The following is a 27,950-nucleotide window of genomic DNA, read 5'->3' on the forward strand; positions in this document are numbered from 1 at the left end:
TCATGCATTACAACACCAAACTTAAGCTCTTGCTTGTCCTCAAGCGAGCAAAGAATCATGGCTTAGTTATCAAACTTTCCAGCCTTAAAATTCAAGGGTAGATGGTTGCAATTCAAATGAGTTTGGTTAGCCGTTTCACTTATGCACAATTCAACGCAATTGGTTATAATCTTTCAAGGTCTTTGTCCAGATTAGATTATAGAATCCTTTCTCGAATCATCATCTTGAAACAAGCTTATTTACTTTCCTTCCACAGCTTATTTTCTTTGGATTCTTTGTACATTGAGCCTAACCGTGATTCTAAATATTTTGTCTCAAACTTTACTCGACACAAAAACACCACAAGCACTTAATTAGGGAGCTCTTTGAGCTTACCATGTCCTTTTAACATTCCTATCATTGGTGCTTAGAGCTTTTGGCTTTCTCTTCATTGATACATAAGCACCACAAGAACTTAACTCGGATCCTTAATCAGTGGTACTCAAAGCCTTTGGCTTCTCTTTCAATCCTTTGTAAGCACCATAAGCTTTTTTTTTTCATTACATGTTGCTCCTTCAAGACTTTGTCAAGTGTAAAGATCCCATAATAGTCTTCTAGACTAAAACCTCAAGCAATTTGGCTTAGCTTGTATTGAACATTCTTAGTTAGTTTGGCCTTTCAAAATCACATTGTCATGCTCTTTATGATGAATCCTTTTTTATTTTTGATCTTTCTTAGAACATGATCCTTGTCCACATTTAGGAGCAAGCACAATTATAATTGTGGATTGTGATAGACAAGTAATGGTATGCACTTGACTAACAAGACTCACAAATGCATTATATAGGATAGAATAAGATAACATATGCATATAATTAAAAAGAAAGGATACAAATAGAAGTCAACAACCTTAGTTCTCATTGCCATCATCTTCCTCATATTTCTCTTCATCATCCTTTTAGGCTATGTAGAGTATAGCCTCCAACACTAAACTTAGAATGATTGCTTATCCTCAAGCAACAAAGAAAAACAATGGTGATGGAATAGGAATAATCATTATTGTCTAGTGAAAATAAGGAAGCAAGGCGAAAACTCAATCAAATAAAATAAACAAAATAAAAAAAACGAAAGGAAAGACAAAATAAAGCAAAATAACCATGTTGCTAATGTATTGGCATGGGAGGAGTGGACCTTTCATAGGTGAAGTGTGGCAATACCAAACTTGGTGTTAGAACACCAAATTTAGTGTGACACAATCAATGAGAGGCTGGGCCAAGTACCCAATGAAATGCAAGCATTATGTTGGTGTAGCAACACCAAACTTAATCCATGAAATACATATGCAACATGAAGTAAAGGAAAAAAGAAAAATAAAAAGAAATTACCTAACGTTGGGTTGCCTCCCAACAAGAACTTCTTAGATGTCACTAGTTTGATGGTTGGTTCTTGAATTTTCTTCCTCTTCTTCCAGTTGGTTAAGAGAAATGACTTCAGTGGACATGAGAAAAAGAATGATACCCACCAAAAAGCAATCCCTATACAATTCTCTAATTCACTAGGACCAAGGAAAGCATATTCAAATGTTAGGAGAGAAAACTTCAATTCAAATATGGGTGGTGCATTCAAATTTTTCTTCCCGAAAGCTTTCATGCATAGATTTGAAAGAACTTGTATGGCTTCCTCCCTAATTATTAGAATGTGCAAGCATGGAGTATGCATGGCTTCCTCCTTTATTTGTGCATCTCCCTCTTCTTCCATGTGTGAGGGTGAAGAGTTCTCTAATTCACTGAAGTATGAACTCCTTTGCTTAATTTCTTCACATTTTTCCGTAGGATTTGCATTGCTTCTCTTGGGAAAGAAGTTACGTGTTTCTTTGTCACCTATTGTAGCCTCTGAGGATATAGAATCCTAGTCTTGTATTCCTCCATTACCTTTTTTCATTGAAATTTCACTTGGTACAGGGGCCTCTTGGTCTTGCTTTTGCACTTCTATCTCCTCATTTGTAGCCTTAGTTTGATCTTCATTTTTCTTACTCATCACTCTTCCACTCTTCAACCTTATGGCCTTGCATTATTTCATTGGATTGAGAATTGTGTCACTAGACAAGGTGTTGGTAGGCCTCTCGGTAACTTGTTTGGCTAATTGACCCATTTGAACTGCCAAGTTTCTGATGGAGGCCTTAGTTTCCTGCATGAAGCTAATTGTATTTTTGGAGAGTTCTGCTAAGGCTATTTCTAAAGCCAGCTCCAGGGATGATGATTCTTGATAAGAATAAAGAGATGATGGTTCTTCATATGAATAAAGAGATGATGGTTCTTGGTATGAGTAAGAAGATGATGGTTCCTGATATATGGAATATGGAACATTATTGAATTTTCCTTGGTCTTGACTTTTCCAACCAAAATTTGGATAGTTCCTCCATCCACAGTAATATGAATCATTCCTTGAGTGTGAGTAGTAACCCATGTGATCTTTTTCCATTATTTTCCTTAGCACAAAACATAAAACTGAATCGAACGTACCATGTGATAAAAAGAGAGGAAAAGAAGAAAGAATAGAAAGAAATATTTTTTAATTTTTTAATTTTTTTTTTGAAATAGAAGAGAAATAGAAAAAAAAAGAAAAAAATGTCTAATCTAGGTAATCAATTAATCGGTAGTTTGTTAATCACAATTAATCCCCAGCAACGGCGCCGAAATCATGGTGCGGAATTTCAAACTACAACTTACCGACAAGTGTACCGGGTCGTACCAAGTAATAAACTCAGGTGAGTGAATGTCGATCCCATGAGAATTAATGGATTAAACAAGCAACGGTTAATTGATTATTCTAGTCAGACAATAAAAAATAAGGGTTTCAATAGTAAATAGCATGAAAACAGAGTACAAAAGCAAACTAAAATTGGTTAAGAAAATAATATACTAAAGATAGTTAAGGTGTCAGAGATATTTAAATTTAAGGATTAACAATTATTACTATCTACTTTGATCATACAAAGATTGAGTTTATGGCAAACCTTAGGTGATTGAATTCCTATTCCTAGGTAATTCAATCTCCTCTAACCCAACCGACTGTCACTTCTTTGATCAATCAATTGTATTAAAAGGTTAAGTTCAAAATTTGATTTATAAGCCATACAATCCCTAAGAACCCAAAACTAGTATGATTATATGTTACGTATCACATTAAATCCATATAATTAAGGAATTGTGAGAAAATAGTTTCAAGCTTTAATTCTAGTGATGTAACTTTTTCAAGATTCAAAAGAATTCAATTTAGATTAGAGTTATTTTCGGAAACACACTAATCCGTAGGATGATGAATGAAACCAACTCTTAAACATAAATAAATGCATTAATCAAGAGTAGAAGAATAAATAATTATTAATCCATCAAATTAAACAGAGCTCCTAACCTTAACAATAGAGATTTAGTTGCCCATAGTGCAGAAAATTGAAATCATCATAGTGCAGAAAATTGAAATCCTAATCTAATGTGTAAAACCTAAAACTAATGAATTGGAGAACGGAAGGGAGAGAGTGTCAGCCGTTGCCCAATCCTTTTTTTTCTTTTATATTAGCATGGTTAGGCTCTGGGCTGTGTTGCTGGAATTTAGCACCACTTTGGTGCTACTAAACGCCACTTTTGATACAAATTACGCACTCCTTTCTGCAGGTCTGGCGCTAAACACCGGGAGTCCCGAGAAGATAGTGATGCTTGACGTGGTTTGCGCTAAACGCTAATGGCGCTAAACTATTATATATCGTTGAAAAGCTCTAGATGTTGGCTTTCTAATGCTTCTAAAATCACATTATTTGGACCTCTATAGCTCAAGTTATGATCGTTGGAGTGTGAAGAGGTCAGAATTGACAGCATCCACGAATTCTCTTTGCACTTGTCTTCAATTCTTGGTTCCTCCTTGTTATTTTGCTTCTCTTTTCCTAACATTTTCCCTACAAGAATCATGAAACCAAGGAAATCAAAGTACTAATAGAATAACCTTGAAAATCATATAATTATTAAGCAAAAGTCATAACTTTTTTATAATAAATGCCAATGAAAAGTGCTTAAGATGCTCATGCATCAGCGAGCGAGAAAGCGTTATGAATATCCATTTGGTGGAGCTCCTAGTCTTTAGTAGCGGCGTGCCAAAACAGTACGAATAGTAACAATTTTTGCCACAGGTGCTAAAGTTTCATTGTAATCCAAACCCTCAACTTGATTATTCCCCAATACTACCAAACGTGCTTTGAATCTTTCTATACTTCCATTAACATGGTATTTAATGTAGTATATCCATTTAAAACCAAGAACTTTCTTTTCCATAGGTGAAGTAGTAAGGTACCAAGTCTGATTGTCATGAAGAGCTTGAATTTCACTAGTCGTAGCAGCATGCCAACATGCATCGTGCATGGCAGCATAAAAACTTTTAAGTTTAATTTCAGTCCTAACAGCTGCAATTACATACGATAGAGAGCAAAAAAATGGTCATAATTCATATAATTAGCTAGAGGATAGGACACACTTTGAAGCATGTTGAAGAGGGGAGACGGTGAGATGGGCTCATGGACATGACAAAGTTGACCACATAATCATAAAGACAAAAAAATGGTGCTTGATGTGATGTCCTCCTCCTAAGGCTTCAACGGTGTTGGGTTCCTCAAGGTTAGAAGCCACGATTTTACCATCGGCTTGGATGAAGTGGTAAGATATGGCACGGGAACGACATCGACATCATCACCCTCAAGGACGTCTTTTTTGTCCCTCAAAGTGGGCTCTAAATTTATGTCCTCATCATAAGTGGTTGTATCCATGAAAATAATCCAATTACTACCTTAAGCAAGAATTAAGAATATGTTATAAATAAATAAAAGAGTAAGTAAAGAAACAAACTAGAATAATATCTTCAACGGAGATAATGACTCTTCAATATCTGAAAACAAAAGCATTGAATGTAAAGTGAACCTAGAGGGAAAGTAATCCTCTCTAAATTCAGATCTAGAAACCTAAAAATTATTTTAATGCATCTAAAACTGTATGTCTATTATGTCTAAGATGTGTCTCCTGAGTCTCTGCATGTTTCCTGGCTTTATTCTGTGTTTCTGGGCCGAAAACTGGCTTAAAACGCGGCCCAAAATCGCCCCCAGCGTTTTCTGTTAATTCTGCAGATCGCGCAGGTCACGCGTACGCGTCATCCATGCGTTCGCGTCATTCGTACAGACTCCAATCCACGCGTACGCGTCAGGCACGCGCGCGCGTCGCTGCAATTTTTCCATTCCGCACGGTCGCGTGAGCCATGCGCGCGTATCAGTGTTAGCTGGTCATCTCCTTAGTTTCTTGTGTTCCTTCCATTTTTGCAAGCTTCCTCTCCATTTTCTAAGTCATTCCTGCCCTATGAAGCCTGAAACACTTAACACACGGATCACGGCATCGAATGGTATAAAGGAGAATTAAAATATACTAATTAAAGATCTCTAGGAAGCAAGTTTTCAACCATAAAACAATATTAGGAAGGAATTATAAAATGGGCAATTTACTTATTTAAATAAAATGGCAGAATCCTTTACCTAAATGTGCAAAACGGATTGTTGTTACCTGCATGTGCAAAAACCCATTTCTATGTAATCCGTGGCAACCCACCACGGTTTCCAAACGTGCATAAACCGTGGCAGGTCCCAGCGGTTTAGGGGCAAAAACTATAGAGTGTAAACCGTGGTAAGTCACCACGGTTTACGAAGGAGGCATGGCATGCATAAACCGTGGTAAGTCACCACGGTTTATGAGGAAAATGTGCTGGTCATAAACCCTTGTGGGTTACAACGGTTTATGTAGGATAAATAATGGCCAGAAAACCTTGTAGGTTCCCATGGTTTACAATTACGGGAACTCTATATATATGTGGGTGATTCAAGATCCATAAGAGATCATTCTCACAATGGCTAGTGAGGAAGAGAGTTTTCTTGCCTTAGTGCATTGCTCTGGGAAAATAAAAAAAAGCAAAAGCCATGGTGTGAAGTTTACCGACAGAGAACCACTGAGTATTTTTATCCGTTCATCGATGAGTTTGTCAGATTTGAAGAACAGCATCTTGGAGAAGCTTGGCGTGTTGGGTAGCAAGTGGGTGAAGAAACTATTCTACAAGATTCCCATGGCGGTTGTCTCGACCGGTGTTCATTTTGAAACCTTTGCGGTTAAGGCTGATGAAGATATTAGGGTTTTGTTCTACTGTGTAAGGAGTTTTCCGGAGATCAGAATCCATGAGTTGTTCGCGAAGTTGGAGGTTGGTGTCGATAGTTCTGGGGCATCCGCTCCAGTTCCTAGCCCAACTGCCGCGGGTGGTGCATCTAGCTCGATGCCTACGGTCAGACCGTATCTTTCGCCGGTTCAATCACCATCGTTTGCGGCTGATTTAGACCGAACGGAGGTTGTTGGTTCTGTACCTTTGGAGAATGCAGCAGTCATTGAGCCTCCCCACGTTGTGGCCACCGGTGGTGGCCTGGTACCTTATATCGAAGACTTTGGTGGACCTGATCAAGTAGAGAATGCAATGCGTGACGATGAGTCTGACCAGGAGCCTGTTGATATCGTAGGTGACAGCGACGATGACATAGGTGGCGATCCACATGCGCAGCATCGGCCTTCAGGTTCTGGTTCTCATCAGTACCCTCCACACTTCTCCACACTAAACTTGGATGCTCTTGGTCAACAGGAAGACAGTGGTAACACAGTGGGGGGATCTTCTACAGAATTTCAGATTGGGCAATCATTCCAGAGTAAAGATGAAGCTGTGCTGAGTGTCAAGGACTATAGCATCCGGCGAGGTGTTGAGTACAGAGTCATCGAATCAGATCATTTGAAGTATCATGGAAAATGCAAGGAATTCGGCAAGGGTTGTAGTTGGTTGATTCGTGTAGCGCTTCGTGCACGAAAGGGCACTTGGGAGGTTAGGAGGTACAACGGGCCACACACATGCCTCGCAACTTCTATTTCAAGTGATCACCGTCAGCTGAATTACCACGTTATCTGTTCGAGGATTCTTCCTATGGTTAGGGCAGATGCTGCGGTTACGGTAAAGGTACTTCAACAAGCGACAGAAGCCGATTACGGTTTCAGGCCTAGTTATAGGAAGGTTTGGATGGCTAAGCAGAAGGCAGTGGCACAAATATATGGAGATTGGGAGGAGTCTTACGCGGAGTTGCCACGTTGGATGCTAGGGGTCCAGGCGACAATGCCGGGAACAATCACGGTGCTGAAGACGTCTCCTGTTCGGATTGGTGGTGGGGTTGATGAGTCGACGGTGTACTTTCACCGGCTTTTCTGGACATTTCCACCCTGTATCGAGGCATTCCGGCATTGCAAGCCCCTCGTCAGTATTGATGGTACCCACTTGTATGGGAAGTATGGAGGGATGCTGCTGTTGGCGATAGCTCAGGACGGGAACTCGAACATCCTCCCGATAGCATTTGCCCTTGTGAAGGGCGAAAATGCAGAGTCATGGTCATTCTTCTTGTCCAATCTCCGAGAGCATGTGACTCCTCAGGAGGGTATCCTTGTTATCTCTGACAGGCATAATGGGATCAAGGCAGCGCTTGAGGCACCTGAGACTGGGTGGCTGCCTCCTCGGGCTTTCCGGGCCTACTGTATTCGGCATGTGGCTGTGAATTTCGCCCTAACGTTCAAAGGTAAGGACTCTAGGAGGATGTTGGTGAATGCTGCGTACGCAAAGACTGAGGCTGAGTTTTACTACTGGTTTGACATCATGCGGACTAAGAATCCAGCAATGTGTGACTGGGCCAACCGGATGGAGTATGACAAATGGACCCAACATGAGGATGCTGGTCGACGGTTCGGGCACATGACCACAAACATCAGTGAATGTGTGAACTCCGTGCTAAAGGGGACTCGCAACCTGCCGGTCACATTGTTGGTTAAGTCAACCTACGGGAGGCTTGCTCAGCTCTTTGTGCTACGGGGACAGACAGCAGAGGCACAACTCGGATCTGGGCATGAATTCTGTCAGGCATTGGTCAAGGCTTTTGATCGGAACCTAAGAGACTCTAGGTGCTTCACTGTGACATTATACGACAGGCATCAGTCCGAGTACACCGTCGTGGAGACAACACCAACCGGGAGCTTCTCGCTGGGTAGCTATAGAGTTTCCCTTAAAGATCACCGATGCGACTGTGGCCACTTTCAGGCGCTGCATTATCCTTGTTGCCACGCCATTGCGTGTTGCGCCTACTCCCGGCTTAACTGGGCGTCATATGTTCACGAGGTGTATCGTATGAGTGAGGTGTTCAACGTTTACAAGCAGGGGTTTCTCCCACCTATCCCTGAAGGACTATGGCCTCCATATGCTGGGCCTACCATCATTCCTGACCCCAATATGCGGCGTGCAAAGGAAGGTCGTCCAAAGGCCACCAGGATCCGTGGAAGTATGGATCAGTCTCAATCGAACCAGCCGAAGCGTTGTGGGCTATGCCGTCAGCCTGGGCATACGCGGAGGAACTGTCACCAGTGAAGACAAAGTGGTGGAGGGGATGCGTAGATATCATGTCATGTAAAATGCCGTCTATGCTATTTTAGTTGTTTCAGGGTCTAGATAATCTTAGTAACGTTTGGTTGGTTAAGTCTGTGACTGTCAACATGTTTCTTTAATGCAAAAATTTCTGATGAATAAATTCCTGCTATTTTACCTGTTTGATTAAACCACTTTGGTATCGTTCATATTGTGCATTATAAAATAAACCGTAGAACTACATATAAAAGAAGCTGAAACCAGTTAAACTGCTTGGTCAAAAGAAAATTAACATTTAACATAAGTCTGAAAGCCATAAGTACATACTAGCATGCTAAATACATGAACTAACAAAGGTCCTACCGGACGGGAACATATAACAAAACTAATCAGAATCCTCAATGGTGTAACTGTCATCATCGTCGAACTGGCCAAGAAGGTGACCTCCGGTGCCACACAAAGGAGGACACCTCACCCGCCTCGGTCTGTGATCTGCCGCTATTGCTGAGGGCTGTGCGGGAACCGCGCTGAAAGCAGAGGCAGATGTCCCTCCTAACGCAAACCATGGGTCAGACGGAGATACTGCAGGCTCGTTGAGGTCAACTGGCAACTGAGCCTGAACATCGTCACTCGGTGGCTGCTGATCAGCAAACTGGGCATGCTCCTTAGGCATCTGTGGCCTATAATGGGTATCATCATCATCCTTAAGCATGTCTGCTATGTCCCTGTAGAACTCGGACTCAGTAACAGGATCATCAATGTCCATCCCGACAGCCGCGGTAGTAAACTCAGCGAAAGCATGTGGGGTCACGTTCCCAAACAGCTGAGAGCTAGTACCCACGTCGAACGTCGGCTGATCCATAGCTGATGCTGATCCAACTACCTCCTCAACGAGCACATGATGAGTGCCGTCACCCTGCTCGGATGGTCCTCCGTCATGCGCACCTCGACGGTTAGGCCGCGCAGGTGGCCGTCTGCCTCTACGTCGAGGAACACGGTAGTCCACTGCATCCCTAGGCTCAGCTGCAGGAACGTCCTCCTCCAAACGGTCGGCAAACTCCCTCTACTCGCGATCGGTGGTCCGGGTCCCTACACGGCGACGCCGATCGACTCGTCTGTTATCTGGTCTGTCATAAACGTACTCTCTAGGAGGTGCCTGGGACGACCCTCTGTGACGCGCCTCCTCAGTCAAGACAATCGGCCTCGGATCCTGAAATGCTACATCTGGGGATAGGAACCTGTGCGCCACATGGCACCACCACTCCAGGTACTCTGCTGATGGTCCGGGGTCGAGGACTCGATCGACCCATATGACTGACTGAAGCCTGTTCTCCCAATGCTGGTGCTACTCCTGATAATACGTGGGAAACCACCGGTCCCCACCCCTACCATCCTTTGCATGTAGCCAATCTATGTTCAGAGCTGGCTGTGGGAGATGCTGAACACCGCCGAACTGGGGTAGAACCCTATCGACCTGGTGCCACTCGATCGCAGCAAAATATATCAGGCTAGTGACGGCCGTCCATAGCCTTCGGTGCTCGTCAGCTAGTATCTCCGGATGAATAACAGCAGCAACATCAACAGAAGAGTAAGGCTCCCACACAAACTGTATCGAAACAGTAAGAGTTTCATGAGACAATGACATTTAAGAAAAACTAGTTCTAGTATCAGCAATAAATAAATGACTCACATCGTGGACACGCAGTCGATCCAGTGTAAGGCATGCAGAAACTAATCTCTGTGCCCCTGCATCGTTCCTCGACACAAACTTATCCCACTTACAATTTTAATTGAAATGATGTCAAAACAAAGAATAACAGATGCTGTTTTTACAATTTATGAACGGAAAATACTAAACCCTACCTGGAAGCAAGAGGAAACCCGAACCGGTCAAAACCAGTGGGCCTGAGAGTGGGAAACCTCCAGAAAATCCAAGACTGTAATAGCTGTAGCGGCCCAGCCAAGTTAACGACGTTCCTGTTTGTACCACGACAAAGACACCTATACAACCAGGCCAGTGCAGCCGAGCCCCAGCTATATCTGCCCAAGTCGTCCAATGATGCCAAATAAGGCAACCAGCAAAGGTGGACCCAGTTTGCGTTCTTGTCCGCAAACAGCTGAGACGACAACAGCATCAGGATATAAGCACGTGCGTATACACGCACGGTCTCATCAGTAGCATCTGCAGGGAGAACCCGGAACCTCTCGTGGAACCATGTGTAGCACACTGTCATCTGCGTGAGTTTACTCTGTGGAGGTAACTCTCCGAACAACTCCCGGAACCACACCCATGCTGGTCTACCGTGTTCCATCAGATTCTCAAACTCAGTCAAGCACCCACTAACGGGCGCACCATCAATCGGCAAACCCAGCTGATACGCGACATCCTGTAAAGTAATGCTGCACTCACCAAACGGCATGTGGAACGTGTGCGTCTCCGGACGCCACCGCTCAATAAATGCGCTAAGGAGAGACTCATCAACCCAGAACCACTGACTGTTTAGCCTAGCCAGATGATACAAGCCCGCAGTCTCCAGATACGGTATAATCCGGTCATGTAAGGGCATATTCTGCTGCCTCCTAACGGCGCTAATAACCCTACTAGGCTGCAAAACGTGGGTAACAAAATCCCTTAACAAACAACCATTACAAACAATACCAAACATAATTTTGGTAAAAATTAGTAGAATCGTCACATTAAATTCATTGATTCTCTTATTGTGTAATAAACAATGAAATTACGAATATTATGCACTCATGATAACAATATAAATAAAGAAAAAAAATATTTCTCAATAAAATATTAACATTTATAATAAAATATTTTACAAAAATACTATTAACCAGAATAACAAAATAAATAAGCATAATAAAATATGCATTACTATCAATACCGATAATAATATTAACATTTACGTAGACAATATTAATAAACGCCTCACATTTTGATTGACAGTAACCATAATAATATCAACATTTATATAAATAACATTAATCAGAATAACAATACAAATAAACATAATAAAATATTTTTACTAACAATATTCCTAATAATATCAATTGTTATATTAGTATGAATCTTAATAACAATAATAATAACAATAATAGTAACTAACCTCTTCGTCGATATATCCTGCCACGTGAGCGACGTCATTTAGTCGATACAAGCGATCCTCACCCTCCATTGACTCCACCACCCACTCCTCCTTCACACCTCCAAAGTTTTCCCAAATCCTCTCAACACCACAACACCTTCCTTTTTTTTGTGCTGTCCCAAATGATCCGTCCCAGCGTTCAGCGGATTACTTATATAGCTACACACACATAAACCGCGGTGGGTTACCAGGTTTTATGTGCAATCCACTTTCCTCATAAACCGTGGTGACTTACCACGGTTTATGCATGCCATGCCTCCTTCGTAAACCGTGGTGACTTACCACGGTTTACACTCTATAGTTTTTGCCCCTAAACCGCTGGGACCTGCCACGGTTTATGCACGTTTGGAAACCGTGGTGGGTTGCCACGGATTACATAGAAATGAGTTTTTGCACATGCAGGTAACAACAATCAGTTTTGCACATTTAGGTAAAGGATTCTGCTATTCTATTAATTTAAGTAAATTGCCCTTATAAAATCATGCAATTAGTATGAATAAGTGGGTGAAGACTTGATGAAACCATTCAATTAAACACAAGATAAACCATAAAATAGTGGTTTATCAAATATCCAAAAGCAAAAGCATAAAACTAATAAACTATGAATGTGTGGAAAACCTAGAGGGAAAGTAATTTCTCTCTAGATTCAGATCTAAAAACTAAAAACTATGCTAATGAGAATGTGTGTTGAGTCTTTCCATGTTCCCTGGCTCTAATATGTGTTTCTGGGCCGAAAACTGGGTCAAAACTCAGCCCGAAATCGCCCCCAGCGTTTTCTGTTAATTCTGCAGATCGCGCATGTCACACGTACGCGTCAGTCACGCGTACGCGTCGCTGGTCGTTTTGGCGTGTCACGTGTTCGCGTCAAGCACGCGCACGCGTCATCTTGCAGAACTCCAATCCACGCGTACGCGTCAGGCACGCGCACGCGTCATCTTGCAGAACTCCAATCCACGCGTACGCGTCAGGCACGCGCACGCGTCGCTGCAAATTTCTCCATGTCGCGCGCACGCGTGAGCCGTGCATGCGCGTCGATGCTCGCTGGTTATCTCCTTAGTTTCTTATGTTCCTTCCATTTTTTGCAAGCTTCCTCTCCATTCTCTAAGCCATTCCTGCCCTATAAAGCCTGAAACACTTAACACACGGATCACAGAATCGAATAGTATAAAGGTATAAAGGAGAATTAAAATACACAAATTAAAGACTTCTAGGAAGCAAGTTTTCAACCATAGATCAAGACTAGGAAGGAATTGTAAAGCCATGCAAATCATATGAATACTGGGTAAAGACTTGATTAAAACCACTCAATTAAACACAAGATAAACCATAAAATAGTGGTTTATCAAAGATATCTTGGCTTAGGGCCTGTTCTTCTTCTTCTCTCTTCTCCGCACTTTTACACTCTTCTCTGCTAGGATTTTTGCGCATCATGAGCAACTAAACCTCTATTGTTAAGATTAAGAGTTCTGTTATTTTAAAGAATTAATATTATTGTCATTCTTATCTTAATCAATGCACTTGTTTATTAGTGTGAGAATTATTGTCGGTTTAGAATCAATCAAAATAAGAATCACTTCGTTAATAGCATAGTCCAAACCAACAATTAACTCTCGCAATCAAAGTTTAAATCAAAGAATTATCACAATTCAAATCAAATAACCAAGAGTACTTAAACTCCCGGGTCGTTCTCCCTATGAATTGCAATGAAATGTTCAATTATTAGCTATGAGGGATTGAGGGTTGTGATTGCAAGGAGCAAGAAGCTAAAGTGCAAGAAAGTAAATAAGCATGCAAGAAAATTAAAAGTCAAAGCAAGTAAATCAAAAATGGAATTCAAGTGACAAAAAGGAGGAACTCTTAGCAAGGATTGTGAATTAAGGATTCCTATCATAATCATAGACCACAAACATGATAATTGCTAAGAATTAATCCCAATTAGTCTATCATAACATCGAGAATAAGTCATAAGGGCATAATTGATCTCAATCCACAACTCACTAATTAACTTAGTGAAAGACTAGCGTTAGCAGAAACCAAACCAACTAACAATCCTAATCAAAATATCGAATGGACATCTATGACTCAAGGTCACCTAATTATCCAATTCCAAGCCAAGAGTGTGAAAAGCTAGGCAAAATCTAAAAGAGACATTTTATCAAACACCTAACATGCATAAAAGAAAAAATGTCATAAATTGCAATAAAAATAAATTCTATAACTACCAATTGCATGAAAATGAAAATAACAACTCAAATTGACAACAAAGAAATATAAAACATCAAAATTGCATTAAATGAAATCAAAAGTAACAAGAGTGTTCATAAAATAAAAATGACATAAAAGAGAAATTAAGAAGAAGAAGTAAGAGAACTAAGATAACAAAGCATGGAAACATAATTGAAACTACATCAAAACAAGAATTAAAGAGAGAAATTAAAGAGAGAATAAAGCTAAAAACCCTAATTCTAGAGAGAATGGAGAGCTTCTCTCTCTAGAAAACTAACAAAAACATGTAAAAACATAAACCTAAGTGCTCCCCCCTTCACATGGAGTGAGGCCTTGTCTAATATAGGAAGAATCAGCTTCAGAAGGTCCAAAAATTGGGCTCTGGAGGCCCAGAAATCGCCCCCATCGATTTGCATTAATGAAGTCACGCGCTGGTACCTGTGCGTACGCACACATGCTGATTTTTTTCTTGTGCGTACGCACAGGATGTCGTGCGTACGCACACATGATTTTGTGGCTCTTGTGCGTACGCATGGTTGGTTGTGCGCACGCACACTCCAATGTGTGCTTCTCCTTTGTTTTCTTCATGTTTTCTCCCTTTGTTCATGCTTCCTTCCTCTTTTGTCATGCCAAACTTGCCTTTAGGACCTAAAATCACTCAACAAACATGTCATGGTATTGAATGGCATAAAAGTGGGATAAAAGTGATTAAAATAAGCACAAAATAGCATGTTTTCACAATTAGGCACAATTTAGAGAGAAAACACAAAAACATGCTATTTAAGTGAGTAAATGTAGGTTCATGTGATGCAATCCATTCAAATCAAATCAAAATATATCGGAAAATATCGGCTAAGTGAGCTTGCATTTGAATCTTTGATTAATCTAAGCTAACACTTAACACACACTCAACCTATAAACTTCTAATATCAAGCTTAGCTACACATAATCTCACTTTTACATATATACACACTCATGCATCAAATTCAATCACATATGCATTGATTTTTATTAGATTTCATATTAGGGTAATTTTGTCCCCTTTTTTTATTATTATTATTTTTTTGTTATAACATATATATATATATATCAACACATCAATGCATATGGTTTCTATAATATTATTATATGAGTATGCACCCAAATTTCCAACATTTTTCAATAAGCATAAAACACATTTTCATCACCCAAAGTTCCCACATTTTCCCCACACTTAAACATTACACACTCTCACTAACTTAAGCTACTCAAAGATTCAAATAAGGGACACTTCATTGTTTTTTCGCTTAAGGTTAATGGTGTGGCAAAATAAAGAACAAAAGGGGATTAAAAAGGCTCAAAATAGCAAACAAAGGTGAATGAAATAGTAGGCTATTTGGATGAAGTGAGCTATAAAGAAGTGATGGCTTCAATCACATAATTGCATAAAAATACATTAAACAATGGATATATAGATTTGAACAAACCAAAGATTGTAATCATAGAGAAGAGCAACATACAAAAGTGAAATAAGTGGTCAAATGATATAACCACACAATAAGGCTCAAAAACTCACAAGTTATACGTTCTTTAACTAAAAAACCATATTCCACAATATATAAATCATGCAAGTTTCAAAAGATTTCAACTCAATTCAATTTGAATTTCAATGCTCTAGATAAAAAGTACGCTTCTTGGAAACTGCATTAATTTGACTAACATTTATTCTATATATATATATATATATATATAATGTGATTGGATGGAAAAAGTAAAAAAAATCCTAAGTTTAATTCCTACTTTCAATCAAACCAAAATAGTAAATGCATAGAAAATCAAATTTAAGTGCAATCATCACATCATCCCAAATCACAATCAAGACTAAAAACCAAAAAGAACATATATACAAGCCAAAATTAAGAGCAAAATATCAAAATATGCATAACTATTATATAATACTAAGTTATGTACAAACAAAATTGAATAGTGCAATAAGCTAAGTAAGTGCAATAAACTAAACTAAGAAGTCTCTCAAGAGGATGAAATATATACAAAGCAACTAACAAGTATAAAAAGAAACTAAACTAGAAGTGTTCGGAAATGAAGCTTGTCACCCAAAATGCGATGCTGAAGTTGGACAACCTCCCCACACTTAAAATGCAGCACCATCCTCGGTGCTCACGATCATGCCGAGTGGAAGGAGTTGTCACTGCCGTCGCCTTACAAAAGTGGCTGCAAGAGTGATGGTGGTGCTGAAAAGGAAAGAGCTAAGTCACAAAACAGCATATGAAGTGAATAGATAATATAAATTTGAATGGAAGCACACATGAGATTCAAGTTAGAAGAAGTAACTTCCAATCAAATAAAGGAATCTAAGAAAGCTAACTTGCTTGTTTATCAAAGAGAAAAAGAAGAAAGGAGCGTTATTGCTATGCACGAAGAAAAAGAAAACAAGTAAAAGGTTAAAAGGGAAGTTAGTAGAAAAGGAAAGGAAAAGTCAAAAGGTCGGTGAAGAAAAGAAAACAGTTGAAAAGTTAGTGTTAGTTGAAAAGAAAAAGAAAGTTAAAAGTTATGTGAGTAAAAAGAAAATAGTTAGTTGAAAAAGAAAAGAAAGAAAAGATAGTCAATAGTTATGTTAAGAAGAAAAAGTTAGTTGAAAAAGTAAACAAAGGTCAAAGTCATGTAAAGGAAATAAAAGAGTTAGTTGAAAACAAAAGAGAAAGGCAAAAGTTATGGGCATAGCAAAGACGTCCCTAAATTCTGAAAATTTCCACAGTTCCAAAACAAGCAAGTTCATGTTCAACATCTCAAAATAAAATATGCCTTATGCTTAAGTGAGTAATGCAATTATAATGGGCATATAATCAAAGAATAGTGGGCACATCCACTTAGCATAAGCTGAGACATTTTGGTGTTGACAAAGGTAAACAAGGAAAATTCAAACACCAAATTATAACGAAGCATTAAAGTCACAAGTTGAAACAAGAATTGAAAACCTCATTATCTATGTGACTTAATGTAAGTTAGGCATGAATAGAATGAATCAAATCAGCCACATAAATTAAAAACCTTTAAACTTGTGAGTTTATGCAAAAGAGGCTCAAATTTTCCAAAGAATTTCAAGTTTATGGTCAATTTAAAAATTCACCAGAACTATTCAATGTATAGAAGTAAATTAGCATCACAAGTAAGCAAAGAAAGTTAGAAGCATGACCAAAACTTGCAAAGAAGTTCTTAGGGAAATCAGAAATCATGTAGCAAACAAGGGTCTATTTTGACACAGAAATTCGTCAAATAGAACTTGTTTGCTCAAACAATACAATGCAGTTTAATTGAGCAACCAAATAGGACAACAACCAAATAGTGAATAATAAAACCCAAAGCTTCCAGCTTCCAGCAACCAAAACAGTGAAGCACTTAGCCGGATAATCAATCAATTGAGCTTAGCAACAGTTAGAAACCAAAAGCAATGAAATATCAACTCAATCAATTAATATTCAAACAGATTAAGATAAATTCAAGCAGCATTTCAGCAGTAAATTGGCTATTTCCCGAATTCACACAATCAATTCAGATGCCATAGGAATTCATTAACTAGTGAAAACACAAAAATCATATCTGAATTCATATGAACCAAACTAATAAGCCAATTATCCAGTAATAAAGCATGAACAAATAATGAAAACCAAACCAACGGTATCAAGCAACATTCTTTGAACCATGAGCAAAAGTGATGGTTCAAAATTCAGCACCACAACAGATCAACAAAGAACAATTCAGCAGCACTCTTTTTGTTCGATTCAACAACCAATCACCAGCATTCAACATGAATTTAAACAAATAAGCATGTTGGGTCAAGTGCTTAAGTGTAAACTGAAGCATAAACACAGCAGCAATAACAGTTTTAACGCAGACATTGAGCACAAATCACCATTGCACAAACACATCCGGAAATTGATCAACTGTTACAAGAATGCAGCAGAATAGTGAAAGCAGAGAAAACTCAGCTTTCAGCGACCAAATCAGTGGAGTTAACAACAGTTGAAACCAACAGCAATGAAGTGCCAACTCGACTAATCAAGTGCATTAAAGATGGATATCGAAAATAGTTAAGCAACATTGATTGCGCAACATCAGCAGCGAACAAAGATTGCAGCAGCAAGGTCAAATCAATTCCAGAAAATTATTAAAAATCATCCTCACTGCACACGCAATATTCTGAACTTATCCGTATATCAAAAGAAGGATTAAAATTCAGAAAATATTCATTCAAAACAGCGGCAATAAATTTGAACACAACAGCAAGAAACGGGGGTGCAGAAGAATCAGACAAGCCAAATTAGCACAGGGGCAAATCAATGAAACAGCAACATTTTCAATCAGCAGCATGAATCAAAACAAACCTAAATCCACTATCCAGCTCAGATTCTCTAACAACCTAATCAACTAACATGCATTTCTAACTGACTTAATCAACAAAAATTAAACTAAGCTAACAGAAAACAGATAAGGGAATAGAAAACAGAAAAGAAAATGGAACCTGGAAAGGCAGAAACAGAACAGAGAAGGGGAAGGGGAGGTGGTGGGCTGCAGCCACGGCAGCACGGCCGGCCAAGGGCAGCGTCAGAGAGGGAAGACGACACAGGGCTGGAAGACACAGGGGATACGTCGCAGCAGCTGGACTCGCTTGAGACGAAGAGAATAAAAGCTTGTACTTGCTCTCTTCTTCAACCCAGAAAGAACGAGAGGGTCTGGTGTGAGAAGGTGCGCGAAGAAGAAGAGAAAGGGGCGCGACGGTGTGGGTTGTGGTCGGCGGCGAAAACGGATGGCGACGGTGGTTCGCGGTGGTGGTTGGCGGAGCTAGGGTTCGGTGGTTTCGCGAGTGAGATGGAGAGAGGAGAAGAGGGTTGCGGCTCGCTGATGGTGGAGGCTAGGGTGATTCGCGGTGGAAAAGGGCACAGGGTCGTACAGAGGGGCCGGAGCTGCTGTTCTGTTCAATGAGGGAGCTGAGGCAGAACAGGGATGGACGGCTGGGCTTCAACGGCGCGCTGGCGGGAGCGGTGGTTGGAGGTGAGGCATCGAAAGGGGAAAGACGAAGTGACGCGAGAAGGAGAGAGGCCGGAAGGAGGCGGCGCTGCAAACAGGCGTTGGACGACAGCGCTAGGGTAGCGCAAAAAGGAGGGTCTCAGCGGGGGTTCCGGTTCGAACAGGGGGTGGTGACGGGTTGGGACGCCGAAAAGGGGTGCGGCGGCGAAGGTTGGAATCGCGGAGGTGGTTGTCGGAGAAATGTGAACAGGAAACGGGGAAGGGGAAGAGAAGAAGAGGTGAAGAAATGGGGAGAGGGGCGGCGGGTTGGTTTAAGTGATGGATGGTGATGATGGTGAAGAAGATGAAGATGATGATGGTGAATGGTTGGCTCAGAGAAGAGGGGAAGACATCAGAAGGGGTGAATTGGGGGATGCGGACGCACCAACTCTGAGAGCGCTCCCAGCACAGCGCGTGAATAAGAGTGTGCGTGCGCACGTACATACGCATAGTTGAATTTTTTTTTTTTTTTTAACAGAATTTCACCTAACATCTCAAAATATATATAAACAAGAAATTAATAAAAATATGCAACTATTTACATTAACTTTAAAATTAATTTAAAATTTTATTTTTCAAATCAAAATTATGAACTGTTCAAAGCACTTTTAATATGTACAAACAAAAGTCTACCAAAATTATTTTAATTATTCAAAAAAAATAATTAAAATTTTTAAACATTTAATTCAAGTCAAAAAGACAATTTAAACAAGATTACTAACTATTCACATATACATTTTAAAACAAAAATCTATTAAAGCAAGCTAACAACCAAGAGACATATTTACAAGCTAACAACCAAACAACTAATCAAGAGCAACCTATTCACATATTCACATATTAACAATAGCCAACAATGTAATACCATTGTAATTTCCCGGCAACGGCGCCAAAAATTTGGTGTGAGAATTATTGTCGGTTTAGAATCAATCAAAATAAGAATCAATTCGTTAATAGTATAGTCCAAACCAACAATTAACTCTCGCAATCAAAGTTTAAATCAAAGAATTATCACAATTCAAATCAAATAACCAAGAGTACTTAAACTCCCGGATCGTTCTCCCTAGGAATTACAATGAAATGTTCAATTATTGGCTATGAGGGATTGGGGGTTGTGATTGCAAGAAGCAAGAAACTAAAGTGCAAGAAAGTAAATAAGCATGCAAGGAAATTAAAACTCAAAGCAAGTAAATCAAAAATGGAATTCAAGTGACAAAAAGGAGGAACTCTTGGCAAGGATTGCGAATTAAGGATTTCTATCATAATCATAGACCACAAACATGATAATTGCTAAGAATTAATCCCAATTAGTCTATCCTAACATTGAGAAAAAGTCAAAAGGGCATAATTGATCTCAATCCACAACTCCTAATCAACTCACTAATTAACTTAGTGAAAGACTAGCCTTAGCGAAAATCAAACCAACTAACAATCCTAATCACAATATCGAATGGACATCTATGACTCAAGGTCACCTAATTATCCAATTCCAAGCCAAGAGTGTGAAAAGTTAGGCAAAAGCTAAAAGAGACATTTTATCAAACACCTAACATGTATAAAAGGAAAAATGTCATAAATTGCAATAAAAATAAATTCTATAACTATCAATTGCATGAAAATGAAAATAACAACTCAAATGGACATCAAAGAAATATAAAATATCAAAATTGTATTAAATGAAATCAAAAGTAACAAGAGTGTTCATAAAATGAAAATGACATAAAAGAGAAATTAAGAAGAAGAACTAAGAGAACTAAGATAACAAAGCATGGAAACATAATTGAAACTACATCAAAACAAGAATTAAAGAAAGAAATTAAAGAGAATAAAGCTAAAAATCCTAATTCTAGAGAGAAGGGAGAGCTTCTCTCTCTAGAAAACTAACAAAAACATGTAAAAACCTAAACCTAAGTGCTCCCCCCTTCACATGGAGTGAGGCCTTGTCTAATATAGGAAGAATCAGCTTCAGAAGGTCCAAAAATTGGGCTCTGGAGGCCCAGAAATCGCCCCAAACGATTTGCATTAATGAAGTCACGCGCTGGTACCTGTGCGTACGCAAAGGTGTGTGCGTACGCACTCATGCTGATTTTCTTCTTGTGCGTACGCATGGTTGGTTGTGCGCACGCACACTCCAATGTGTGCTTCTCCTTTGTTTTCGTCATATTTTCTCCCTTTGTTCATGCTTCTTTCCATTTTTGCCATGCCAAACTTGCCTTTAGGACCTAAAATCACTCAACAAACATGTCATGGTATCGAATGGCATAAAAGTGGGATAAAAGTGATTAAAATAAGCACAAAATAGCATGTTTTCACAATTAGGCACAATTTAGAGAGAAAACACAAAAGCATGCTATTTAAGTGAATAAATGTGGGTTCATGTGATGCAATCCATTCAAATCAAATCAAAATATATCGAAAAATATGGACTCATCATTTATTTTCAAGGATTGGTTTCATTCTTCATCCTAAGAATTAGAGTATATTGGAAGATAACTCTTTTTCTAACTTAAATCTTGTTAAATCTTAGAAAAGTTAAATCGCTTGAATAATAGCTTGAGATCAATTCCTCATAATTCCCGAATTACCTAGACTTAACATGATACATGATATATAATCATCTTATCTTTGGGTACCTAGGATTTGTGTGGCTCATAAACTAGGATTAGACTTAAACTTCTAATTTAAATTAAATGACCAAGAAATTGGCGGTTAGTTTGGTTAAAAGAGATTAAATTGCTAAGGAATTAGGGTTTAATCAACTAGGATTTGCCATGAGTTGAACCTTTGTATGATTAAAGTGAGTAATAAAAACTATTAATCCAGAAATTTAACATTTCCAAAGCCTTAACTGTTTTCTCATACTATCTTTACCAACCATTCATTACTTGCTTTCTTAAATTCTATGATTCATTGCTTTATGATACTTGGAACACAAAACACTAAATCTAGTTTGTCTGATTAGCTTAATCACTCAACTATTATTGCTTAATCCGTTAAATTCCCGTTAAATCCTCTTCTTGATTTTGATCATGAGATTGAAAGGACCATTAGAAGTCGGCAATAACAAGCTAGAGATTTTGGAGCTGTTGAAAGTCTCAGAGACAATTCTAAGGAGGAAGCTGAAGAAATCACTATGGAGCCAAACAACAACAATAATGTTGCTATTCCTAATGCTCCAGAGCAACCTTGAAGGACTCTTGGTTCTTACACTGCCGAAACCCCACTTTCTACGGAAGTAGCATTGTTGTGCCCCCTGTGAATGCCAATAATTTTGAGTTAAAGTCTCAGCTCATTACTTTGGTGCATCAAAACTATCAGTTTCATGGACTCCCACAGGAAGATCTAAACTTTTTTATCTCTAATTTCTTGCAAATTTGTGATACAGTGAACACCAATGGAGTCCACCCTGATGTTTACCGGTTGTTACTCTTTTCGTTTGCTGTACGGGACCGAGCTAAGCAGTGACTTGATGGTGCGTGAAATTAGAAATCGCACAACTTAACCGGCAAGTGCACCAGGTCATCCAAGTAATACCTCAAGTGAGTGAGGGTCGATCCCACAAGGATTGTCGGACTGAGCAAGCAATGGTTATCCTATTGGACTTAGTCAGGGAAATAGTAAAAAGAGTTATTGCTGAAAACGCATAAAACAAGTTAATAAAGAAAGCAATTAAAGGTGCGGTGTAAAATCAATATAAGAAAATAGTTAAGGTATCGGAGATATTTATCTTTTCGGATTAAAACTTCTTACTAACTATTTTAATAATGAATGATTCATTCTATGGCAAACACTCCCGTGGTCATTCAATTCGGATTGGAGGGTGAAGTTCAGAAAGCTAGTTTATACCACAAAGGCCCTAATCACCCCAATCCCGGATGAATAGATGTTGCTTATCCCCATCAGGTTGTGTGGTTAGCCGTCTAGGAGGCATGTTCTCAAGCTGTAGTTCAAGCGAGATAACTCTCCTGAGAATCACAAGAACTCATGTAGAAAAAGGATCATAATCCCGTTCCACCCAGTTTCATAAGATTAAGAACGAAAGCAACACATTAGAATTGAATCAAATATATATTAAAATAGAAGAATAATAATCTCAATCCATAGAAATAAACAGAGCTCCTAACCTTAACCAGGAGGTTTAGTTGCTCAAAACTTACAAAGAAAACAGGTTTTTGAAAAGTGCCGAAGGAAGACGCTCCTTAACCTAGGTGATGTTTTCCTTTAAATACTAACCTAATAATAAATGCTAGAGTTAAAAGATATTGTTTTTAAATAAATATTACAAAAGAAAAATAAAATAAAACTACGGAGTGCTAAATCCACTTGGAGGCCCAAAGAGGTGTGAAACGGACTGCTGCTGGCATTTAACGCCAGTTTAGGCGTTAAACGCCCAAGGAGGAGATGCGCGCTTTTGGGTTGTGCCCCCTGCTGGCGATAAACACCAGCTGGGCGTTCAGTGCCCAGAGGAAGTGCTGTTAGCATTTTCCTTTCTTGCTTCAGGCTTTTCCAAACTGCTCCGAATTTCACTTAAAATCATAAAAACACAAAAAAAAACTTAAAGTAGCATCCAAAGGTGATTTTTGCACTAAAATCAAGTAAAAATAAATAAAATCTAACTCAAAACAATATAAAAATAACTAGAAAAAGGGTATAAAATGCTCACGCATCACAACACCAAACTTAAACTGTTGCTTGTCCTCAAGCAACCAAAACAATATAGGATCAAGAAGAGAGAATACACAAGACTCGAGTTGTCATTTAAGCTCAGGTCTGGTTACTGAATGGGGCTTATGACACTCTATTTCTGAATAGTTTTAGCATCTCACTATCCCTTGAAGCTAGAAATATTAGCATCTTTTAGAACTAGAACTCGGATCATATTATAGATTCTCTTCTTTAGGCTCTAATTGATTCTTGAACACAGCTTTTTCCTTCTTTTCACTGGTGCTTTGCACCTTGAGCCTAGCCATGACTCTAAGTGTTTTATTTTTAAGCTTAACTTGATACATAAACACCACAAGCACATAATTGGGGGAACCCTTTGGGTTCAAATTTGTCTTTTGCTTTTTCTCCTAGACAGTGGTACTCAGAGCCTTAGGCATACTCTGTAACAGCAATTAGCCTCGACCTTAAGTGTTCAGTCTCAAGGATTACTTGACACTTTCACACCACATGCATATGGTTAAGAAAAACCACTCTTTTGAGCTTTAGATCATTTTTGACCCTCCTAACCATTAAGGCTCAAAGCCTTTGACCTTTTTCTTTTGATTTTTCATTTCTTTTCAATTCTTTTTGCTGTTTCTTTTTGCTTCAAGAATCAATCTTTTTCTTGTTTCAGAGAATCTATAATACTTTTCTAAGTTCTTGTTCCTCAAGAACCAATATTCTCAACTCTAATATCAAATATGCACATTTCATTCATACATTCAGAAATAGAGATAAGGCCACCACGTCAAAGCAACTAGAATAACTCCTAATATAACTCAAGATCTTATGTATTTTACTACTTCTTTTTCAATAGATTTTTCTTTTTAAGCTTGATGCGTAATACATAAGACATCTTGAAAAAATTTCAAAAGTAAACTACTAAACTATGAAGCAAATAAATCCTAAGAGTGATCATGCAAGCTAAAATAGAAAACAAATAACACAATGGAAGACTAGAAAAATAGAGATAAAATAAGGACAGAGAGAAAAAAACTAGACCACCTCAATGATGGTGGCTGCTGCTCCCTCCGAGGAATCCTTTGGAGCGTTTAAGCTCCTCAGTGTCACGCCCCTGCCTCCTTTGCTCCTCTATCATCTGGAAGAGGAGAGCTGATTGATCCTGATGCTCCAGCCTCAACTGATCAACTGATGATGTTAGATCTCCTAAAGATGTGGTCAACTGATCCCTGTAGTCACGGGAAGGGAAGTACATCACCTGAGGCATCTCCGGAATATCCTGTGGAGGCAGTGGAACTGGCTCCTACTACGGTCCCTGCACATGCTCCCTAGTGCTCTACATACCATTCCCTGTGATCGGCCTCTCCTCATTGATCAAGGTATCTCCCTCTATGTGAGCTCCAGCTACTAAACATAAGCGGTGAATGAGATGAGGGAATGCCAACCTCGCAGAGGTGGAGGGCTTGTCAGCTATTCTGTAAAACTCTTGAAGGATCACCTCATGCACCTCCACCTTGTTGTAAAGCATAATACAGTGAATCATCACTGCTCGCTTGACTGTAACCTCATAGCAGTTACTCATAGGGATGATAGAGCGTTGAATGAACTCCAACCATCCTCTAGCTACTGGCCTAAGGTCATGCCTACCCAGCTGGTAAGGTCGACCTTGAGCATCCCTCATCCACTGAGCTCCAGGTACACAGATGTCAGCAGGAACTTGATCCAATCGCTAGTCAGTATTGACCCTGCGAGTGTGTGAATGAGGGTCCTCTCGTGGCTATGGCAACTGTAGCGCTACCCTCACACTCTCCGGGCTAAAATTCATGACATGTCCTCTGACCATGGTGCGCCAATTCTTTGGCTCCGGATTCACGCTTCTATCATGCTTTCTCGTCACCCAAGAATTGGCGTAGAACTCTCGCACAATCAATACTCCAACCTCGGTCACTAGGTTGACCAGAACTTCCCAACTCCGTTTCAGAATCTGATATAGGATCTTCGGGTACTCATCATCCTTCAAGCAGAAGGGGACCTCAGGAATCATCTTCTTCTTACTCACCACATCATAAAAATGGTCTTGATAGGTTTTGGAAAAGAATTATGTGAAATTCCACGGCTCAGAAGTGGGGCTTTCTCCTTTCTTTTTCTTGAGGATTTTCCGGTTTTTGGTGCCATGGAGGTAAGAATGGAGAAGCAAAAAGCGGAGCGCCCAATACCAAACTTAAAAGTTTTGCACGTCTCCGAGCAAAATAAAAATAGAATATAAGAACAAGAAGAAAAGATAGAAGAATGAGATACAAGAGGGTGGGTATAGGCTTCGGTCTTTAGGGTGAAGAAATGGGTAAAATAAAGAAAGGGAATGTGTATGGTGAAGAGTAAGTAAGAAGGGAAGAGAAGTGTGAGGTGTGGTGAAATTGGATGAAGTGAGGGTATGGGTTGTTGGAAAGAGAGATGGATGGGATTGATAAGAGGGGATTGGGTGGAGTGAAAGGTGGGTTGAGAGAATCAAGAGAAGTGATGGATGATGGGATTGATGAATGTAGATGGAAAAGTGGGTGAAAGAGGAGAGAGAAAAGGTGTTTGAATTGGTTAAAAGGTGGTTGAGGTTTGGGGATTATCCATTGGCCAAATCAAATTCTCCATGCTGCCTCCCCCGTTGGGCGCTGAACGCCGAGCTGGCGTTTAGCGCCAGCAGGGGGATTTCCATCCCTTTTTTTTTATCCTGGCATTTAATGCTAGGAATGGGCGTTGAACGCCCTAGGGGGATCAAAAATTGGCCTTGAGATGCTCTTGTTTGGATTTTAACTATCCAACTCCTTACTCCCTCCCTGGGCGCTAAACGCCAGCCTGGCATTTGGCGCCACCAGGGGGTCTCCTCAAGGGTGTGCTGTTTTTCTTCCTATACTTCTCTGTTCCTGTTCTGAGTGCTGTACATGATCACAAACATCATAAAAATGAGGAAAACTATGAAAAACAATATAGAATGAAATAATATGAAATCAACTAAAACAACTGAGAAAAAGCTGAATTAAAACAAACTAAACTATAGGATACTAATTGTTGGGTTGCCTCCCAACAAGCGCTTCTTTACCGTCATTAGCTTGATTGACATATCCTCTAGGGAGGTTCATAGAGGCTCAGATCTTTGCCCCTCATTGTGAACTTCCTTCCTTTGCTCTCATAAATAAGTTCAACATGCTCCAGAGATAGAATTCTGTTCACAGTATGTGGTATGACTGCAGTTCTTGTGGAGACTACTCTCATACCAGGTGAGAAGTCTTCAGTAGGAATCTTCTTGTTCCTCCAGCCTTTGGGTATTTTCTTCTTGGGGCCTCCTACATCAATGGTGGGTGGTGAATGCCCAACACCAAACTTAGGTTTTATGTCAGGTGGTACTGTATGGCTTTCCACCGAGTGAGAAGGCTTGAGCACTAAGCTCTGCATTCTAGTACCTCCTGTATTCGAGAGCGGTTGAGGTTTGGAAATCTTAAACATGATATGGTCCTCCCATAACCTCAGAAGTAACCCTCCTCTCTCTACATCAATCAAGGCTTTTCCAGTGGCTAGATATGACCTTCCTAGGATGATGGAGTCATCCTTCTCCTTCCCCATATCCAGTATCATGAAGTCTGCAGGGAGGTATAGGTCTTCAACCTTTACTAGGACATTCTCCACCATTTCATATGCCCACTTCAGGGACTTATCTGTCATCTCCAATGAGATCCTTGTGGATTGTGCCTCTTGGATCCCCAGCTTCTTCATCACAAAGAGAGGCATCAGATTTATGCTTGATCCAAGGTTGCATAGTGCCTTCTCAAATGTGATGGTCCCTATAGTACAGGGAATCACAAAGCTTTTGGGATCTGGTAATTTCTGAGGTAGCTTCTTTTGCACTAGTGTACTGCACTTCTTGGTCAGCACCACCATTTCATCTCCTTTCAGGGCCCTTTTCTCAGATAATACACTTTTTAAATAGGCTATATAGGGAGGATTTTTTTTCAACACCTCAGTAAAAGGAATATTGATCTGTAACTTCTTAAATACTGCCAAGAATTGAGCAAGTTGCTCATCCTTGGCCTCTTTTTGAACATTCTGAAGGTGTTGTAATTCAGGCTCCTTCATCACCACTGGGGCGTGTACGAGTGTACTCCCAGTCTCCTCTTGAGCTTTTTTCTCCTTCAAATCCTCAGCAATATACTTCTCTTCAGGGACGGCCTCCTTGCCCATGGTGAGGGCTTTACACTCTTTCCTTGGATTTACCTCTGTATTGCTTGGAAGAGTGTTGGAAGGTCTCTTAGATATCCTGTTGCTTAACTGACCCACTTGTACCTCCAAGCTCCTAAT

At 39.8% G+C, this 27,950-nt stretch overlaps 1 protein-coding gene, 1 long non-coding RNA gene and 1 pseudogene across 2 annotated transcripts; all 3 read right to left on the reverse strand.

Annotated features, from left to right (window-relative positions):
* Positions 1–8,881: 8,881 nt before the first annotated feature.
* Positions 8,882–9,784, reverse strand: LOC148568550 (uncharacterized). The gene has a single exon (XM_088483515.1). It carries the CDS (start codon positions 9,356–9,358, stop codon positions 8,882–8,884), a length of 477 nt encoding a protein of 158 aa, XP_088339641.1. The 5' UTR covers positions 9,359–9,784.
* A 57-nt stretch (positions 9,785–9,841) lies between these two features.
* Positions 9,842–10,916, reverse strand: LOC148568551 (serine/threonine-protein phosphatase 7 long form homolog; annotated as a pseudogene).
* A 3,004-nt stretch (positions 10,917–13,920) lies between these two features.
* LOC148568552 (uncharacterized) lies at positions 13,921–19,361 on the reverse strand. The gene is made up of 3 exons (XR_015881088.1): positions 18,397–19,361; positions 15,942–16,108; positions 13,921–14,525 (listed from the first exon to the last, which is right to left on the reverse strand). It is a non-coding gene; the product is annotated as an uncharacterized LOC148568552 (long non-coding RNA).
* Between the last annotated feature and the right edge of the window lie 8,589 nt (positions 19,362–27,950).

This window comes from Arachis ipaensis, chromosome B4 (assembly GCF_059453495.1).
Source record: "Arachis ipaensis isolate K30076 ecotype BB chromosome B4, ASM5945349v1, whole genome shotgun sequence".
Taxonomy (NCBI): domain Eukaryota; kingdom Viridiplantae; phylum Streptophyta; class Magnoliopsida; order Fabales; family Fabaceae; genus Arachis; species Arachis ipaensis.